The sequence below is a fragment of the Eptatretus burgeri genome, chromosome 17 (genome assembly GCF_056783735.1).
Source record: "Eptatretus burgeri isolate ZD-2024b chromosome 17, Ebu_testis_v1, whole genome shotgun sequence".
Classification (NCBI taxonomy): domain Eukaryota; kingdom Metazoa; phylum Chordata; class Myxini; order Myxiniformes; family Myxinidae; genus Eptatretus; species Eptatretus burgeri.
In genome coordinates, this window is record NC_140977.1 from 39,252,407 (window position 1) to 39,272,256 (window position 19,850).

General features: G+C 44.9%; 1 protein-coding gene across 1 annotated transcript in view; it reads right to left on the reverse strand.

Moving 5' to 3' along the window:
• LOC147009822 (stathmin-like) overlaps positions 1 to 16,231 on the reverse strand; it is a 54,741-nt gene extending 38,510 nt beyond the window's left edge. Inside the window, exon 1 of the mRNA XM_085863156.1 lies at positions 16,074 to 16,231. Coding sequence (XP_085719282.1) covers positions 16,074 to 16,081 — 8 coding nt within the window. The 5' untranslated portion in view covers positions 16,082 to 16,231. The remainder of the gene's footprint in view (positions 1 to 16,073) is intronic.
• Between the last annotated feature and the right edge of the window lie 3,619 nt (positions 16,232 to 19,850).

Below are 19,850 nucleotides of genomic sequence, written 5' to 3' on the forward strand. Positions count from 1 at the left end.
CAATTGACAAGGTTATATGTCAAACAACAAAAGATTTATGTAACTCAGAAATGCTTGACTATCAATGGGGTCAGGAACAAGAACATACTTTTACATGCCATGGTTTTAAGGAAGATAAAATTAGAAATGGATTAACACAATATTGTGACATGAAACATCCTCTTCAGAGGAAGAGTCACTCTCTGAAACAACTCCACCACATGAACCTCTCTGACCAAGGCATATGCATGTCACTCAGCAAGGCACAGCAGCCTTTTTGCATGAACATCGTTTCAGACATTTGGATAATTTGCACATGCAAGACACCGTTTTGTCTATGTTTGGCTTGGCTGGCTTAGACATGAGAATTGGGACCAGTTTTCCATTGATAAGGGTTCTGCCAAATGTTGTGGCTGGGGGAAGTGCTCGGTCACTGAGATGTGCACGTCTATACAGAAGCAATTGATACAATGCTCTTAAAACAAGGAAGTAAAACGCATCTTCTGTTGCTGGCAGTGACCTAAGGTCTAATTTTGAAGAGACAAACATATGCTGCCTGAGGGTATCCAAACAGCTGAACCCTTTTTGGCCATGCAGAGCAGTCCAGTATACTCTGGTATCATCAATGACACATTCTGTTGCTGCCATTTCACTATCTCTTCCAAAATCAACAAGGTGGGGAAGGTTTCCTATCAGTCCCAGAGAAACCTGTGCCGCTCTTCTTTTCACAGGAACACAGGCATCATCCCAACTGACTGGAAGAGGGGCCTTGTTGTCCCTCTCTGGAAAGGGAAGGGTGATCGCCAAGACTGCAAAAACTACCGAGGGGTGACGCTGCTCTCAATGCTGGGCAAGGTCTTTGCGGATAATTCTTGATAGGGTTTGCCACCATCTGCTTGAGCACCAGCGTCCAGAGCAGTCAGGCTTTACACCAAAGAGGTCAACGATTGACCGTATCCTTGCACTTCGTGTCCTCACCGAACACAGACGAGAGTTTCGGCAGGGGCTGCTTGCAGCCTATGTTGATCTCTGTAAAGCGTTCGATTCAGTGAATCGGGATGTCCTCTGGAGGATTCTTGGTCTTCGTGGGGTGCCACCGAAACTGATCGATCTGATGTCTGAACTATACTCTGGTACTGAGAGTGCTGTGAGATGTGGTGATACCATCTCTGACATTTCTCCAGTTGTTACTGGAGTTCGTCAGGGATGTGTACTTGCCCCCACACTTTTCAGCACTTGTATGGACTGGATTCTAGGGAGGATGTCGGAGAGATCAAGTTGCGGTGCATCGTTTGGCAATGTCAAGATCTCAGACCTTGATTTTGCAGATGATGCAGTCATCTTTGCGGAGACTTTAGACATCCTCTTGGGGGCCCTCGAGGTGCTGAATGAGGAGTCGGAGCCGTTGGGATTCTGCAGTTTCTTGGGTCAAAACTAAGATCCAGGCTTTCGGTGACATCTTGGATGCTGCTGTCCTGTCTGTGTCTGTTTGTGGTGAGGATGTTGAGGTCGTGGAGAGATTCACTTACCTTGGCAGTGATATTCATGTCTCCGCAGGTTGTGAGCCGGAGGTCAATAGACGTCTGGGTCGGGCCTGGGGAGTCATGGATTCACTGGATCATGGGGTGTGGCGCTGCCGGTACCTGTGCGGGAGGACGAAAGTCTGAGTCTTCAGGTCCTTGGTACTTCCAGTCTTGCTCTATGGGTGCGAGACTTGGACTTTGACCAAGGATCTGAGACGGAGACTTAATTCCTTTGGTACCAGGTCTCTTCGGAGAATCCTTGGCTATCGCTGGTCGGATTTTGTGTCCAACGAGCGGTTGCTGAGAGAGACTCGAATGAGATTTGTTACCTGCATAGTCCGTGAGCGTCAGCTGCGGCTGTATGGACATGTGGCTCGTTTTCCTGACGCTGATCCTGCTCACCAGATTCTCTCAGCGAGGGAGTCTCATGAGTGGGAGGCCAGTGGGCCGACCACGTGCCTCATGGTTGCAGCAGGTTGACCATCATCTCAAGGAGATGGGGATGGGCATGGCATCTGCCTGGGGGATGGCCAGACGGAGGCCCCTGGAGTACCGGCGGAAAGTGGACGCAGCGACGCGCTGTTCTGGCACATGCTCCCATACCTGACCTGACCTCTTCTTTTCCCCTTCTGAATGGGTAGCTCACTGTGTCACATCCACACAACACATATGTGCACAGAAGTGTAGCTGCGACATCAAGAGGATTTTCTGGTACTTCTTGCTCAACACTTCTACCAGCTCATGAATAGGTAGGTATTGATTCTGCCGTTGTATCCAGAGTTCTTGCAATGTGTTCAAGCAGCAGAAGTGATATATACACAGCATAATTATGTCTGTATCTGTTGCATGCACAACAGCTCGATGGTGATCAAGATATTCCACACAATACGCAAGATGAGCAATAATCCTTGTGTCTGCCTCTTCATGTTCTTCACAAGGTAAGTCCAGAACTGAACTTGATGCTGATGTGATGGAAAGAGTGTGACCTTTGTTTTCCATCATACTACCAAGAATGATGGTCACTCCATCCGGAATAGCTTCAGGACTCTCACAAAGGGAAGTGCCAATGAAGTTCTGAAGATTTCCTTTATTTCTTGGATTCTTCATGAATAAATTCCAGTACCGAATTTCTAGTCTCTTGGATGGTGAGAATTGTCTTGCCTGGTCTGTCTGGTTTCTCCTCTGCTGCTCATCACCCTTCAAAGTATGGCTATCATCAAAATCATACTGATCACCAATGATGTTGACACAGTTGCACATTTCAGGTTTCAACTGCAGGATACACCTGCTTGCGAAGATACAGCTGGGGAAGTTCACCAAATGTTTTCGCACCCATTTTTGGTATTTATTTACAAATGCCATTGTGTCTACCAGATAAACTGTGTATAGGTCACTCTGTGGTAATGATGGCAGCTGTAAAACAACATCCTGCTCAGCTTCAGCAATTAGCACTGCCACGAAATCAGACTCGTTGCCTTTGCGCATTACAACCCCCTGTGCTAAGCGTGGATCAACCTCAAACAGGGATGATGGATAGTCTGTCCACTCATGGGAAAATGCAATCTGTCTTGTGACTGGGTCGGCATCTCGATAGAAACACAGCACACGTGTAGTTGCAGTCTCATCTTGATAGATCCTGATTAAACTCTGTTTCCTTGATGGTTTTGATTTCTTCTGTGAGGAGAAAGTTACCAGCTTCAGTGGTTCAATCTTAATAGAGACCACCTCTTCTGCTTTCATAATGGCTTCCATGCCCTTAGCTTGAGCATGGACCAAGTCTTTTGAAGCAGCCTTCTCACTAGTTGCTCTATTGAGCAGAACCACTTGGTTGTTACACTGGAATGGGTTTATCATCTGCTGGCATATCACTTTCTTGATCTCCTCAACATGCATATGTTCTTCTGTTGCCTGCTTCTGTGTTTCTCCATAATGAGTAGATTCCTGTTGGCCTAGATTAGCCATAGACTTTATGTTCTCTGATACAGCTGTGAGAAATGGTACTGTCTTCACATATTTATCTCGAGCAGCTGGTGCCTGAGATATGCGTTTGAACAGAGATGTCTTCCCTTCATTGTTGTATGTCTGCTCCAGGGCCATGTCACTCCAAACACCATTGAATTTTCCTTTGGAAGAGTGAACTGTGAAGTACCCAACCTGGATCCAGCAAACCTTAACCGAACTGTGTTCAATAGAGTAAGAGGATTTTGGGGGTAGGGGTAACTTTGGTTGACAAAAATGTTAATTTTCTCTTTAAAAATTGATAGAACTCAATCAAATTTGCTGTTTTAATTAGCCATGGATACCATGTTCATATCACATTAAGAGAAATTAGTATTCTAATGCAGCATCTGCCTATGATAAGAAAAGTTCTAAAGGCCATCTTCAAAAAACGTTATTTTTAAGGCATTTTTCACAAAATTATGTACTTTTACGAGGTTTACTTTCACAAAGGCAATTTTTTTTTTCATTTTACAATGCACTGATTGAATTCTTACATTTAGTTCACATTTATTTTTCATGAATGTGATTTTTTAATTTTTTTAGAAATTTTATTGACAATTGCTGTTTTATCAAATTTTTCAAATCTTCCTCAAACAAAAACGGCCGCCAAAATTTTTCGCAAGAGCTTATGAATTGCCAACATTGGTTTTCATGAACTGCAAACATATATCTAAACATCCTGGGGGTGTAAAATTTTATAGCAGAGGCTGTAAGGTCCAACCCTAAAACAGCCTCGTACACAGGTTGGCTCCCGGACTATAAGGTTGTTAAGATCATCATCAGAAATTGTTTGGCATATAATGCATAACCTAAAGTCAGTTTCATGGGAAACTCTTCTCTTGGTTGCTACAAAAGCAAGATCCATGATTTTTCAGTTCTATAGAACTAAGTGTTAACTACACTACTGTACTACCGCAAGTTAGTGAATGTAGCGCTACCACCAAGGAATTGCAGACTAGCATTATGGATTATCAGCATGTGGTCATTGGAACTCACCTGTAAAAAAAGAAATACACAATAATTAACCAGTTGTTCAAGAAACAGTTAAGAAACCTAGAGATTTACATGCATGTCATCATTGTTGTTATTAGTCCACTCGCAGTTATATTATTATTATTGTTATTACTATTAAAATATTTGTTCATATAAGTTTACAACCATTAGTGATGGATACGATCCGGTTATAGAGGTCACACCCGACCTGCATCCAGTAAACCTTAACCGAACTGTGTTCAATAGAGCAAGAGGATTTTGGGGGTAGGGGTAACTTTGGTTGACAAAAACGTTAATTTTCTATTTAAGAATTGATATAACTCAATCAAATTTGCTGTTTTAATTAGCCATGGATACCATGTTCATATCACATTAAGAGAAATTAGTATTCTAATGCAGCATCTGCCAATGATAAGAAAAGTTCTAAAGCCCATCTTCAAAAAAACATTACTTTTTTAAGGCATTTTTAGCAAAATTATGTACTTTTACTAGGTTTACTTCCACAAAGGCAATTATTTTTGTCATTTTTCAATGCACTGATTGAATTCTTACATTTAGTTCACATATATTTTAAATGAATGTGATTTTTATATATTTTTTAGAATTTTTGACAATTGCCGTTTCATCAATTTTTTTCAAATCTTCCTTAAACAAAAACGTCAGCCAAACTTTTTCGCAAGAGCTTATGAATTGCCAACATTGGTTTTCATGAACTGGAGACGTATATCTAAACATCCTGGGGGTGTAAAATTTTATAACAGAGACTGTAAGGTCCAACCCTAAATAAGCCTTGTACAGAGCTTGGCTCCCCTTAGTAAATCATTGCCTGTATAAATATTTCAAGAAGTCAAGAACCATTTGGAAGTCCTATGTACAAATTTTGAAGGTTACTTCTCAGATATTGATGATCTTTGCAACGGATCTGTTTGGATCCAAAACCCTTTCTCGTTTGATATATCGAGATTGAGTGACAACGATTCAGCAAAGGACGATTTCATTGACTTCCAAGAAGACCCAAGAAAGAAAGCTGATTTTGAAAGGGCTGGGATGGATGTCAAGCAGTTTTGGTGTGAGCAAATCGCAGCTTACCCAAACTTGGCTATGAGGGCAATGAATGTTTTGGTTCCCTTCACAACTACGTAACTTTGTGAAACAGGATTCTCTGTATTATTAAATCTGAAATCAAAGTGGAGAAATTAACTTGATGTATCAGATGACATGCGAGTGGCATTGTCAGTAACTGTACCCCGATTCCATATTTTGATTGCACAAAAACAACATCAAATATCTCACTAGCTTAGTAAGAGTGTGTGTTATGGAGTCGAGATATTGAAAAACTTGCACATTCAAGTTTGTTTTCTTCTTTTGTGTAATAAAACTGATTGTGTGTAAATGATTGCCTTTCATGTTCTATTCCTAGCTATCCATATCTAAAATAAATTCAAGCTATTGACATCTTTGGAATTCATACTGTCAACTAATAGGACTGGTGATGATGATGATTTTGACAGTTAAGCGAAGGGGGTATGGGACCATGTTGGGCAATCCATTGGGGGGGGGGGGGTCTGGAATCATCAAAAGGTTAAGAACCCCTGGTCGAGGCAATAAATATTAGATGTGAACAGCCATCTTGTCAACCACAAAGGGAAAGAAATTCCAAACATTCATGTTTTTGTTTGATTCAATTGATGAAATAAAAATGAACACATTTTGAACTTTCCTTCACCACATTGTGGTGAAACCGCCACCCTTATCAAGTGAACATATCGGTCAGAACCCCAGGTTTCCGACCACCAATCCTCACAGAAGACAATTTAAATCAAATAAACAACAGCTGTGCCAAAAACCAATGCATTCACCCATTTGTGGTCCCATTAGGCAGGCCACCAAGCAAGCTCAGTTTAGGTCTCACAAGAGGATTTGAATTGGTCAATTTGAAATACAAGACTTGTACGTAGATCACGTCAAACACAGACACACACAAAAAAAAAACATGCACCAATGTACTTTTCAGTAAACGACACGACGACGGGGGCAAATATACATAACTTACTGTACGGGATTTGAACCCAAGTTCCCCACATCATGAGCCAAGGTTCAGACGGGAACAAGAAACAGGCAAAAACGAACACGGACAGTTTAGTTTTGGGGCGCTGCGAAGCGGTTCCAAACCAGAAACTGTTCCCATTATAAGTTTTTGGTTCATGACTCACAGACTTTAAAGGCAGCTTGAATGCAGATAATAATTACTTTTGATTTGACAAATCCATTTTGATTCGTTCCGAGCACCTGTTTTTTATTTTTAAAACTCCATCATTGCCTCCACCATCGAAGGTGGACGAGGTTGTATTTGCACCCCTATCTGTCTGAGTCGGATATCTCAAAAAAGTTATGGACAGATTCGGCCGAAACTTGGTGGATGAGAAGGTTAGGTGACAAGAACAAGCCACTTTCACTTTGGTTCAGTTCCGGATTCAAATCCAGCCCATCAGTGGGATACAAAACATTAACTGGTCAGCTTGGCCAAGGTATATGCTCTACCGAATGCCGCTCTAGTTAAGTTTGCTTTCACTCACTTTGTTTGAAAAGGAACCAAAATGCCATTCTGAGGTTCATGTCAGTCGATATGGGCTCTAAAAGTGAGATGTTTTCTTCATTAAGATACCTCCCATGCCCCCCCCCCAAACAACGGATTCCTGTGAAAGCTGCCATGCAATCCCTTTGCATCGAAAGCAGATGAGATAGCCGGCTTAATCCACCCCCCACACCTCCCTCCGTTGAGGCATAAAGAAAACTCGTTCTGGTGAAAATTATTTACATTAACATGTGCACGCACACACCTTGGGCGAATTGGAAATAAAAACAAAATAACTGTGCTAGATCGTGCTCGGAACTTCCACAGATATAGGACTGCAAGCTACATGTCGTCCCAAAGAGCGTGCTCGCTGTGCGGTGTGTACGGAGCCGCCACAGTTACAGGACTGCAAACACACCTCATCCCAAGGAGGCAGGGGTACTTTGCAGTCCTTGTGTGGGGTGAGGCCATTCGCCCCACCATACCTGCACCACATCAACACCAGACCAATTTATACAAGTAACGAGAAGGGCACTCGTAGAGCGCATACCTCTGCCACGTAATGCCTGATCCCCGAGAACATATCGGGCCCAATACATGTTTGAAATATCATGCTATGCGGTACTCTATCGTTTTGCCTCAATCTCTCAATGGTGAAGAATCACTTTAAAAATTAAATAATTCTAACATCCAGATCCGGATTTTCACCAAAATTGAATCAATTCGTGCTTACCACACACCCAACCTGTCCACCAAGTTTCATACGAATCCGTCCACAACTTTTTGAGATATCATGCTACATGTCGTTTTTAGCCCCATCTTTCATTGGTGAAGAATCACTTTAAAAACTCTAGTAGTCGGATCCGGATCTTCATCACAATCTAATCAGTTTCACCTCGTCACACACCCAACCTGTCCACAAAACTTCATCCGGATCCATCCACAACTTTTTGAGATATCGTGTACACAGACAAACAAACAGACAGACAGGTGAAAACATAACCTCCTTCACCTCTGGTAGCAGAGGTAATAAGGAACGTAATTATAACTGCTGGCAGTGATGACCGCTAACAGCTTTATCTATGTAATACTATAACTCTCAGTATGTATGTATGTATGTACGTTCCTGAAATAGAGCCATAACAGAACACGATAGCGCATAAATTTTCAGCCCACCGTACTCACCATTCTCCTGCGGTGTGGAGGATCAAGTTTCGTTCAAATCGGACAAAGAAAACAATTATGAAAAAAATCAATTCCCGATTCAGTCAAATAGTCTTCGGGATTATTTGATCAATGCAAACAACCTCAGCGGTATAGTTTGCTGGAGCTATTTCACCGGTCGTCGAGTAACTGTTATAACTGCAAACAGCTCGGTACCAAGACGCCCCGCTTTGATTGGACACCTGACACTGACCCATGACTTTTTTATCATTCAATTGAATTTAAAATGGGATTAAAATTAATTAAATTCAAATCAAATGGAAGACCAAATCGGTACAGTCCTGCATTGGAGTCATCAGAAGGAATCCAAACAAGCAAAAAGCAAAGATTAAGTCAGCAGGAGGAACCCGGATAGGATTTGCATTTCAGCTGCTACTCAGGTCAGGTAGGATTCGCATTTCAGCTGCTACTCAGGTCAGGTAGGTCACATATGGGAGCATGCGCCGGAGCAACGCATCGCTGCGTCCACTTTTCGCCTGTACTCCTTGGGCCTACGTCTGGCCATCCTCCAGGCAGATGACTGGCACATCCCTATCTTCTTGAGATGTTGATCAACCTGTTGCAACCACGAGGAACGTGGCCGAACCATTGGCATCCTCCACTCACGAGGCTCCCTTGCTGAGAGAATCTGCGTGAGTAAAACGAGCCATGTGTCCATACAGCCGCAGCTGATACTCACGGACAATGCAGATAGCAAATCTCATTTGAGTCTCTCTCAGCAACCGCTTGTTGGACACAAAGTCTGACCAGCGACAGCCAAAGATACCTGGGTACCAAAGGAATTGTATCTCAATCTCAGATCCCAGGTCAGAATCCAAGTCTCACATCTGTGGTGTGAGAACGGAAACACCAAGGACCTAAGGACTCGGACTTTCATCCTCCTGCACAGGTACCAGCAGCACCACACCCCATGATCCAATGAATCTATGACTCCGCAGGCCTGACCCAGACGTCGATTGACCTCTGGCTCACAGCCAGACATGAATATCACTGCCAAGGTAAGTACTCATGTCGTGACCTCAACATGTGACCTCATGTACTCTGTGTTACCTCACCATCCTTCCCATAAACAGGTGAACAGACAAGACAGCAGCATCCAAGATGCCATTGAAAGCCTGGATCTTAGTTTTAACCCAGGAAACATGTAACCCCAGTGGCTCAGACTCCTCATTCAGCACCTCGAGGGCCCCCAATTAAGGATATCTAGAGCCTCCGCAAAGATGACTGCATCATCTGCGAAATCAATGTCAGAGATCTTGACAATGCCAAATGATGCACCGCAACTTGATCTCTCAGACACCCTTGCGAGAATCCAGTCCATAGCAGGGCTGAAAAGTGTGGGGGGCTCGTATACACCCTGACCAACTCCAGTAACAACTGGATACAAGTCAGAGATGGTACCACCACATCTCACAGCACTCTCAGCACCAGAGTAGAGTTCAGACATCAGATCGATCAGTTTTGGTGGCACCCCACGAAGGCCAAGAATCCTCCAGAGGGCATCCTGAATCACCGAATCAAACGCTTTGCAGAGATCAACATAGGCTGCAAGCAGCCCCTGCCGAAACTCTCCTGCGTTTGGTGAGGACCCGAAGAGCAAAGATACTGTAAATCGTTGACCTCTTTGGTGTAAAGCCTGACTGCTCTGGACACTGATGCTCACAGATGATGGTGGCGAACCCGTTCAAAGATTATCTGAGCAAAAACCTTGCCCGACACCGAGAGCAGAGTCACCCCTCGGAAGTTGTTGCAGTCTTGATGATCACCCTTCCTTTCCAGAGAGGGACAACAAATGGTACCATTCTTCCAGATTTAAGCTGAAACTTCAGAGTTGTTACAACAAGCCTGTGGTCGGTAATGAGGAACTTAGCACTCAGGAAGACCCTGCAGTTCTGGATCATCCTCCAGCGATCATCAACGAGCACATGGTCAATTTCCTTTTCCACAACACCAACATTGGAATACAAAGTCCAGCAGTGAGCCTGTAGGTGCTGAAACCGTGAACCGGCCCCCCTAAGTCCATGACTTCTTGCAAAGTAAAGGAACTTTTATCCAAGGCCATCTCCACTCATGGCTCGCAGACTTCCTCTCCTGTCGGTCAACGTGTGGCCCTAAATGGAGTTTTATCATCCCCTCTTCCTGTCCAGGCAGGAGTTCCTCAAGGTAGCGTTCTGGGCCCTGTTCTTTTTCTGATTTTCATTCATGATCTCTCCGACTCTGGAAAATCCTCTATATCTCTTTGCTGATGACTCCACCCTCCACCGTACCATCGGTCATCCTTCAGACCGCAAGCAGCAGCTTCCTCGCTCACTGCAGATGTGGGTAAAATCACAAACTGGTCCAACACATAGAACATGTCTTTCAATCCGGACAAATCTCACACTCTCAATGTCTCGCCGATAGGACCGTTTAGAAACCCCCCCCCCCCACCCATCCACTTTCTCAACAATCTTCTGGAAGAAGTCCTTTCTTTCAAGCTTCTGGGTCTCACTATCTGCCATGACCTTTCCTGGGAAAGCCACATTTCAAACCTGGCCTCCAAAGCCAGTCGTCGACTGGGAATCCTCCATCGTGCAAAGTCCTTCCTCAGCCCACCTGAGCTCCTGACCACTTACAAAGCTTTCGTCCGCAGCCTGATGGAGTACTACTCTCCCCTCTGGGCTGGTGCTCCTGCCTCCCACCTTTCTCGGCTTCATGCTGTGGAAACCAAGGCATTTCAGAACATTGGCATCTCCTACAATGAGGGTGAGTCTTTGGGCCTCTCACTCTCTCACCGCAGGCTGGTCGGTGGTTTTTCTGTTTTCTACCGTCTCCTCTCCAGCCTCGCCCCCCCCTGCTCTCTCTACGATTTGTCCCCACCACATTTCCGCAGGGCGCTCAAGGTCCATCAAATATCTCACTACTGCCAGATCTGACCTAAGACATTTACAGAACTAAGACATTTACAGAACTAAGACATTCTTTTCAAAGTATTGTGTTGAATCCAATATTTGCCTAGATAATTTCCAAATAAAATTATATAACAGACTGTGATAGATAATATTAAGTTGAAAATGGTACCATTGGATTCTTTGCCCCCAAAAACATACATTTAGATACCAGAATCAAGTCAATAGCTGCATTACGTCCAGAGATAATAGCAAATGTCGATTTCAAGTGGCGGCCATCTTGAAATCCAATATGGTGGACATAAAGAGAGAATTTCAAGTGGCCCAATATGTGAAAATGTTTGCAACATATTAATGTACATTTGTGCCAAATTTGGTGCTTGTATCACAAAATGCACAATTCTTTTGAATATTTGGGCTAAGCCACCCCACTAATGGCGATGGTATTGAGTGGGAGACAGGGGGGCGAGACGCCCGCTCCTTGCCGTTTGGCCAAAGAGGGACGCCATGCCCATGTTGAACTCCGCCCACGCACGCGCTCGCTCGCCGGTGAAGAATGTCGCGAGCAGAGTGTTGTTGTTGTGAAAGCGAAGATGGGCATTGTTGTAAGTGATGTAAAAATCCCAACTATAAAATAACTCCGCAGCGCACGTACAATTAATTCCCATTAGACTAGGGACGGGACCCCAACTAGAAACACGTACTTACCGATATAACTGATCTATAGGACCTGGCTGTTGTGTGCAGTAAGCTTCCAAATTCGTAATAGTATAATGAAGAGGATCGTACAAAAAAAATAAAAAAACAGGGGAAACATGGTGTAAAATAAAATTGCACATTTTCAGACCTTTGCCATGACTTGTTTTTTGTGGTTTTGTGTGGTGTATTTTTGTGTACTAGTGTATTATGGAATTAATGGACATATTAACTAGAACTGTCACTATAACTGCTGGCAGTGATGACCAGGTACGAAGACGTCCCGCTTTGAATGGAAATTTGACCCTGACCCATGACGTTTATTATTATTATTCATATGAATTCAGAATGGGATTAAAATCAATTCAAATCAAATGGAAGACCAAACAGGTACAGTCCTGCATCGGAGTCAACAGAAGGAACCCAAACAAGTAAAAAGCAAAGATCAAGTCATCAGGAAGAACCTGGATAGGATTCACATTTCAGCTGCTACTCCTCCACCCTCAAACCCATCCAGGCACAGCAAAGTGAGCCTTATTAAAATAAAATAACAAAGACCCAGATCAAATAATTAAATAATTCTGGCTGCTAGACTGCGTCTGACCACGTTGAAATTTAAAACCTAAATTCACTATCACAACTAGATCATAATTGTGAAGTTTCACATCGATCGATGAAGCGGTCCGAGAGAAATTTCTTCAAAAATGTTCACTTCATCCAATATGGCTGCCAGACCATGTGACAAATTATTGCTGAATACCCTGGTATCCCCAAGGCTTGTGGAACATTTGTGTGAAGCTTCCCCCTCGATCTGTCCAGCTGTTCTGGAGAAAAATTTTATACATTTTAGGGTACCTCCAACATGGCTGCCAAACTATGTGACCTATGACTATGTGTGTGTGAACGTTTTGTTCATGGACAAGCGGTCATATGTGCTAAGTATCGCCTCGATCTGTTTGGCCATTTTAAAGATTTTTGAAGGTTAAAAAAAAAAAAAAAAACAATAAACAAACAACATGGCTGCCGAATCATGCGAATGATGTCATTTCTTTTTTCTGTGGATGAATGACCCTCAAAAATTTTCATAATGATCGGATGCAGCGTTCTACATATGAAATTATGACATCATAACGAAGGTATCTTTGATGTCATTTAAAAAAAAAAACATTCCCCATGAGGAGTACTTGTCATGCACAAAGTTTCAATTTTTTTCCTTGGTGTGGTTTCAGAGATACAGTTCCAAAGTTTTTCAACATGGCCGCCACACCACGTGACATATGATGTCATAATCATAATTAAAACACTCCACATGAGCAGTCTCTCCTATGGTGAAAATTTTGTTTCAATTCGACAAGCGTTTGTGGACAATGACAGACAAACGGACCCAAATGCAAAACCCTGTCCTCAGGCGAGGGTAAAAGAGAATAAAATTACCCCCGTGTGGGGGTGACGGTCATCTCAATAATACCACAAGTTCTCAATGTTCAGTTATGACCGAAGACTACTGTGCAGTTCTACTGTGCAGCTCGAACTGCGCAGTTTGGTTAAAGATGACTCGGCATTTTGGTGCGCGTGCACGAAATTATATTTTGAAATTAAATGCCGACGTTTACATTTCGGGTTTTGAAACTTTTGCACCTACGGCGGAAATTGTATAAATATAAAAGGCTAAAAATGTGTTTTATATTTATATTTCATTTCTCCTTCCTTCCTTCTTTGCGAAACGCATCGGCGTTTTTGGCCTTCTTCCAGATCACGTGACGATCAAACGGTAAGGAAATCCAAAAATCTGTCCAGTTAGATACAAGATAATATTTTTTACTATCGATACCTTTCATTATCTTAATCTCTATCATATCTCCTCTCTCGTGTATAAAGCCCCGTCTCCTTCAGCCGCTCCTCATAGCTGAGTCGAGCTAGGCCCGGAATCAATCTAGTAACTCTGTGCTGAACCCTCTCAATGGCATCTTTGTCCTTCCCATGTTGTGGTGACCAGAACTGCACACAATATTCTAGACTAGCCGAAACCCCGTCACGGAATGGATTCCGTTCATTCAACCACCCTGACCAGCTCACCCACACTCGAGGGACATGGACCGGACAGGGCGTGCTTGCCCCCACCGACTCAACCCCCACCGCTGCCCCATTCACCCCTCCTTCAATTTGCTTACCCCCGCCCAAAAATTTAATTACCTCGCCCCGCCTCTTCACTCCCCGCCCCCCCCCCAAGTCTCTTGATTCAGCGCCCCACTTGCCCCCGCCCCCTGTCCAGCCCCTCACACTCAACCCCACCTAATTCACCCCAGCCCCCGCCCACTCACCCCCTGTCCCATCCCCCCCCCCGTCTCCCGCTTTCAATTTGCTTACTCCAGCCAAAAAATGCTTAAATTGCCCCTCTCCTCTTCACTCCCTGCCCCCGTCTCTTCACTCCTCGCCCCCGTCTCTTCATCCCCCCCCCACCGCGTCTCTTCATCCGCCCCACCGCGTCTCTTCATCCCCCCACCGCGTCTCTTCATCCCCCCCACCGCGTCTCTTCATCCCCCCCCCACCGCGTCTCTTCATCCCCCCCACCGCGTCTCTTCATCCCCCCCCCACCGCGTCTCTTCATCCCCCCCCCCACCGCGTCTCTTCATCCCCCTCCCCCGTCTCTTCATCCCCCCCACCGCGTCTCTTCATCCCCCCCCCCACCGCGTCTCTTCATCCCCCCCCACCGCGTCTCTTCATCCCCCCCACCGCGTCTCTTCATCCCCCCCACCGCGTCTCTTCATCCCCCCCACCGCGTCTCTTCATCCCCCCTCCCCCGTCTCTTCATCCCCCCCTCCCCCGTCTCAACGAAAAGTGTTCATTCTGCTTCAGAGTTGAAGTTTGAATATTGCCACTATGTGCGTTGCACTCTTACAGGTACGAAGTTTCTTTCAGTACAGGTCACAGTACTGAGAAAAACGTGACGCGATCGCGGAGGAGCACAAAATTGGTCCTTCAGTATTAATATATAGAAGATACAATGTTTGTTACATTTTTGTGTCAAATTCACATTCTGAGGTAGTCAGCCTGTGCAGAAGAGGGTTTTACATTGCAGACGCTATTTTCGAGGAGTGGAATTACACCTCTCAGCGGTAACGGTCTGTCGACGACAGACGTAATGACGTCAGCCGTCCTGACGCCTCTCAACGGTGACGTCACACGTCGCCATGTAAACTAATGTAAAACCAAAAGTGTTTATTCTGCTTCAAAATTGAAGGTTGATTATTGCCACTATGTGCGATGCACTCTTACAGGTTCGAAGTTTCTTTCAGTCCAGGTCACAGTACCGAGAAAAACGTGACGCGACCGCTAGGACTAGGAGGAGCACAAAATTGGTCCTTCAGGATTAATATATAGATGTGGCCAACACTAAATTCCTGTGCAATGTTAACAGCAACTCTTTTGATTTACAATTAATCCCCCTCCTTATGGAACCAAAAACCCCATTTGCTTTACCTGTAGCTGCCTGACATTGTGCTACCTGCTTACCTCCCATATCTGTTACCACCCCCAGATCCTTCTCCTATGTGACATTCTCCAAAATTACTCCTTGCATCCTGTAATCTCTATTTTCATTGTTCTTTCCCATCCCCAACACCCCAAACCGCGTGCTCGGTACCACGTGCTCGGTACCACGTGCTCGCTGTGCGGTGAGTGCACGGAGCCGCCATCACGCACTTCACCGCGCTCTAACCAACAAAGCACGGAAACGTGCAAAACAAACAATAGATTACAAATAAATACCGAATAAGGTAAATAAAGAGCCTTTCGCCTCGTCTAGGTCATGAAAAAGCAAACATATCGCGAGTTCGCAATCGACGAAAATATCACAACAAATTTCAGGGTCGTTTGAATAAAGCGAAAAGCCAAATAAAAAAATTAAAAAAAATTAAAAAAACTCGATCATCAGATAATGATGACGAGGGAACAAAACGGATTATATTTCTGAGGAAAACATTTACTTATCTACACGAGGCCGTCGCTAAACGTAACGGGAAAATAACATCAACTCGAAAGAGAAACAAATGAAAGCTCACGTTTTGGCGGGAAAGACAAAAAAAAGGTTGTGGAGAAAAGTTCGCACAGAATACAAAGCCCGGGTGCGCGTCGACCGTCCGTGCAGACGGACACAACGGAAACCAATTCAAATGTGAAGACAAAAAGACATACTTGGCCATAACGTCGACCGTAGCAAATCTTCAACTTTCCTTCACGAGTCCACAGCAACGATCTGGTCACTTGACTTGAATTCGACCAGCGATTGGCTGAGGGGAGTACCACGTGACCCAGCCTGATAAGGTCGGTTAACGCTCGGCGGGAAAACCAACATGGCGCATGCGCACTGGGATTTTCCCCATCGAGTTCCGTAAACACCATTGTTCTGCCTGAATGTTTTTTTTTCCATTTTGAAAACGATCTGGTGAACATCAAAGAAGAAGAAGAAAAAATAAATAAACCTTGACCTGCCGCAGCGACGGCACACGATGCGGTTCCGTTTGCAGTTGAATAGACGGGTGACCAGCGCGTCCAAGTACATACACCATCCCAAATTACACCATAACCGTCGTTCAAAAAGAAAATTACAAACGTTTCTGTTTTTACTCACAACACGTCACCGGAATAAGTAGCTGTAGAATTTTGCAATCAACGTACAGGAATGTAGTACAAATGTATTAACATTTCAAACCCTGCGTCTGAATTTAACGTGTTATCCACGAAAAAAAATTTATTTATATTGTATACAACAACAAACTACAAAAAGGAATACAATTTTTTTTTTTTTTGTATACCTTGGTCGATATAACTGATCTATACAAAAAAAATTTATTTCATTAATTAAAATGATCTTGGGTTGGTGTGGTGTTCGTGCAGGCATGATGGGCTCAATGGTCTCCACATGTGTTGGATTTCCTTATCAATGCATCAATGAACACATTCGACTCCACCACAACATGCAGAACCAGCACAGCACCAGCATGGTGTTGACTCAGAGGTTAGGGTGGTGGCTTGGGATCCTTGGGTCCTGAGTTGTTGGCTCAGTGGTTAGGGTGGTGGCTTGGGATCCTGAGTTGTTGGCTTAGTGGTTAGGGTGGCGGCTTGGGATCCTAGGGTCCTGAGTTGTTGGCTCAGTGGTTAGGGTGGCGGCTTGGGATCCTAGGGTCCTGAGTTGTTGGCTCAGTGGTTAGGGTGGTGGCTTGGGATCCTAGGGTCCCGAGTTGTTGGCTCAGGTTAGGGTCGTGGCTTGGGATCCTCGGGTCCTGAGTTGTTGGCTCAGTGGTTAGGGTGGTGGCTTGGGATCCTAGGGTCCTGAGTTGTTGGCTCAGTGGTTAGTGTGGCGGCTTGGGATCCTCGGGTCCTGAGTTGTTGGCTCAGTGGTTAGTGTGGCGGCTTGGGATCCTCGGGTCCTGAGTTGTTGGCTCAGTGGTTAGGGTGGTGGCTTGGGATCCTGAGTTGTTGGCTTAGTGGTTAGGGTGGCGGCTTGGAATCCTAGGGTCCTGAGTTGTTGGCTCAGTGGTTAGGGTGGCGGCTTGGGATCCTAGGGTCCTGAGTTGTTGGCTCAGTGGTTAGGGTGGTGGCTTGGGATCCTAGGGTCCTGAGTTGTTGGCTCAGTGGTTAGGGTGGTGGCTTGGGATCCTAGGGTCCTGAGTTGTTGGCTCAGTGGTTAGGGTGGTGGCTTGGGATCCTCGGGTCCTGAGTTGTTGGCTCAGTGGTTCGTGGCTGCTACCCCAGCAGCGAAGCTGCCATACGACCACCAGCACAGCACTCGGTAGAGCACATACCTCCTCCAAGCTCAACAGTTCACGTTTTCTATCCCATTGATAGGTTGGATCTGGGTCTTGATCTTCAACATCTAATCAGCTTGTTCTTCTCACCTCCCCAACTCATCATCATCATTTTACAGCCATTTCCCTGGTTCACCTAATGGCTGCTTTCCAGGTTGCACGATCTCTTGCTGGGCATTTTAACTCTGAGATCATCTCTCAGCAACACATCCCATGTTTTCCTCGGGCGGCCTCGAGCTCTCCTTCCATTCACATTTATACACCTCCTCACACAACTACCCGACCACATCCTTTCCACATGTCCAAACCATCTCAAACGACCTCCATGCATAACCTCACGAATGCTTTCTATACCTAACCAAGCTCTTCATTCCACATTTGATTTCCTATCCTTCAGTGTCATCCGTGGAATTTTGTCATAATCCATTTACAACTTTTTGAAATATCTTGCTATGCATAATTTTTAGTCCCATCGCTCAATGGTGAAGCATCACTAACAGTCGTGGCCAAAAATATTGGTGGCCTTACACGTTTCTTCAAATAATGGACCATTTCTTCCAGAAAATTATTGAAATCAAAATATATTTTGGTGTCCACATATGTATTTTTTGGGGTTTGCACGAACAAAACAAAACAAAACAAAAAAGCTGAAAAAAGTTACTCAATCTTTGCTTATTCCGCACAGAAATCATAAAATGGCCCAGACATTTCAAACCTCGCCTCCAAAGCCAGTCGCCGACTGGGAATCCTCCGTCGTGCAAAGTCCTTCCTCGGCCCACCTGAGCTCCTGACCACTTTCAAAGCTTTTGTCCACAGCCTGATGGAGTACTGCTCTCCCCTCTGGGCTGGTGCTCCTGCCTCCCACCTTTCTCAGCTTCACGCTGTAGAAACCAAGGCATTTCGGATCATTGGCATCTCCCCCAATGAGGCTGAGTCTTTGGGCATCTCACTCTCTCACTGCAGGTTGGTCGGTGGTCTTTCTGTCTTCTACCGTCTCCTCTCCAGCCTCGCCCCCCCTGCTCACAAGGTATACAAAAAAAAAAGAATATTATTGGCGCTTTTTTCCTTTTTCTTTTTGTATACCTTGTGGACACTCATATGAGAGCGAACACACAACGCACAACAAAGGGGGCATGAGACAGGAGGGGAGGGAGTGGGAAGGACAAAACAGTGGGGAACAGAGACATTAGGAGATCTGTGGAAGGGAGAGGGATGGGACGGGGAACATGGGGAATAGAAGATGGACATTACAGGGACTTTCAGGAAGGAAAGTAGGGAATTTGAAGGAGCTGAGCTTGGGTGGATTATCGGGGGTAGAAAAGATCGAGGATTTGGATGGGGGATGATAAGAGGTGGTGGTGAACAGCTGTTTTGAAGACCTGGAGGGAAGTGGGATTGAAGAGAGTGTGGGAGTTTATTCCAAAGGAGGGGGAAAAAAAGAGGAATGAAAGTGAAGGTGAGCAGTGCTTCGTGATTTTGGTAGTTTTACCAGAAGGAGTTGATGGCGGACCTTGAGTACCCTGCGGAAATATGGTGAGGACAAATCGCAGACAGAGCAGGGGGCGAGACCGGAGAGGAGACGAAAGAAGACAGAAAGACCACCGACCTGCCTGCAGTGAGAGAATGAGAGGCCCAAAGACTTAGCCTCATCGCGGGAGATACCAATGATCCAAAATGCCTTGGTTTCCACAGCGTGAAGCCGAGGAAGGTAAGAAGCAGGATCACCAGCCCAGAGGGGAGAGCATTACTCCATCAGACTGTGGGCAAAAGCTTTGTATGTGGCCAGGAGCTCAGATGGGCCGAGGAAGGACTTTGCACAACGGAGGATTCCCAGTCTGCGACTGGCTTTGGAGGCCAGGTTGGAAATGTGGCTTTCCCAGGAAAGATCATGACGGATTGTGAGACCCAGATGCTTGAATGAAAGGACTTCTACATGGAGCACCCCTCCACGGGCAACCCCTTCTCCAAGCACCTCTCCTCTGCACAAATCATCTTTTAATAATCCTGCTCTTGCAGTTGCAGGGAATTTGTTGTCTTTTGGTTTTATAACATAACTTCATCAAAATAATTACCTTTAGAAGTTGTTAGAAATAATTAGATTTCAAGCAGGTGCTTCTTTACTTTGGAATTGAACTTACCTGTGCTGAGTTGCAGGTACCTGCAA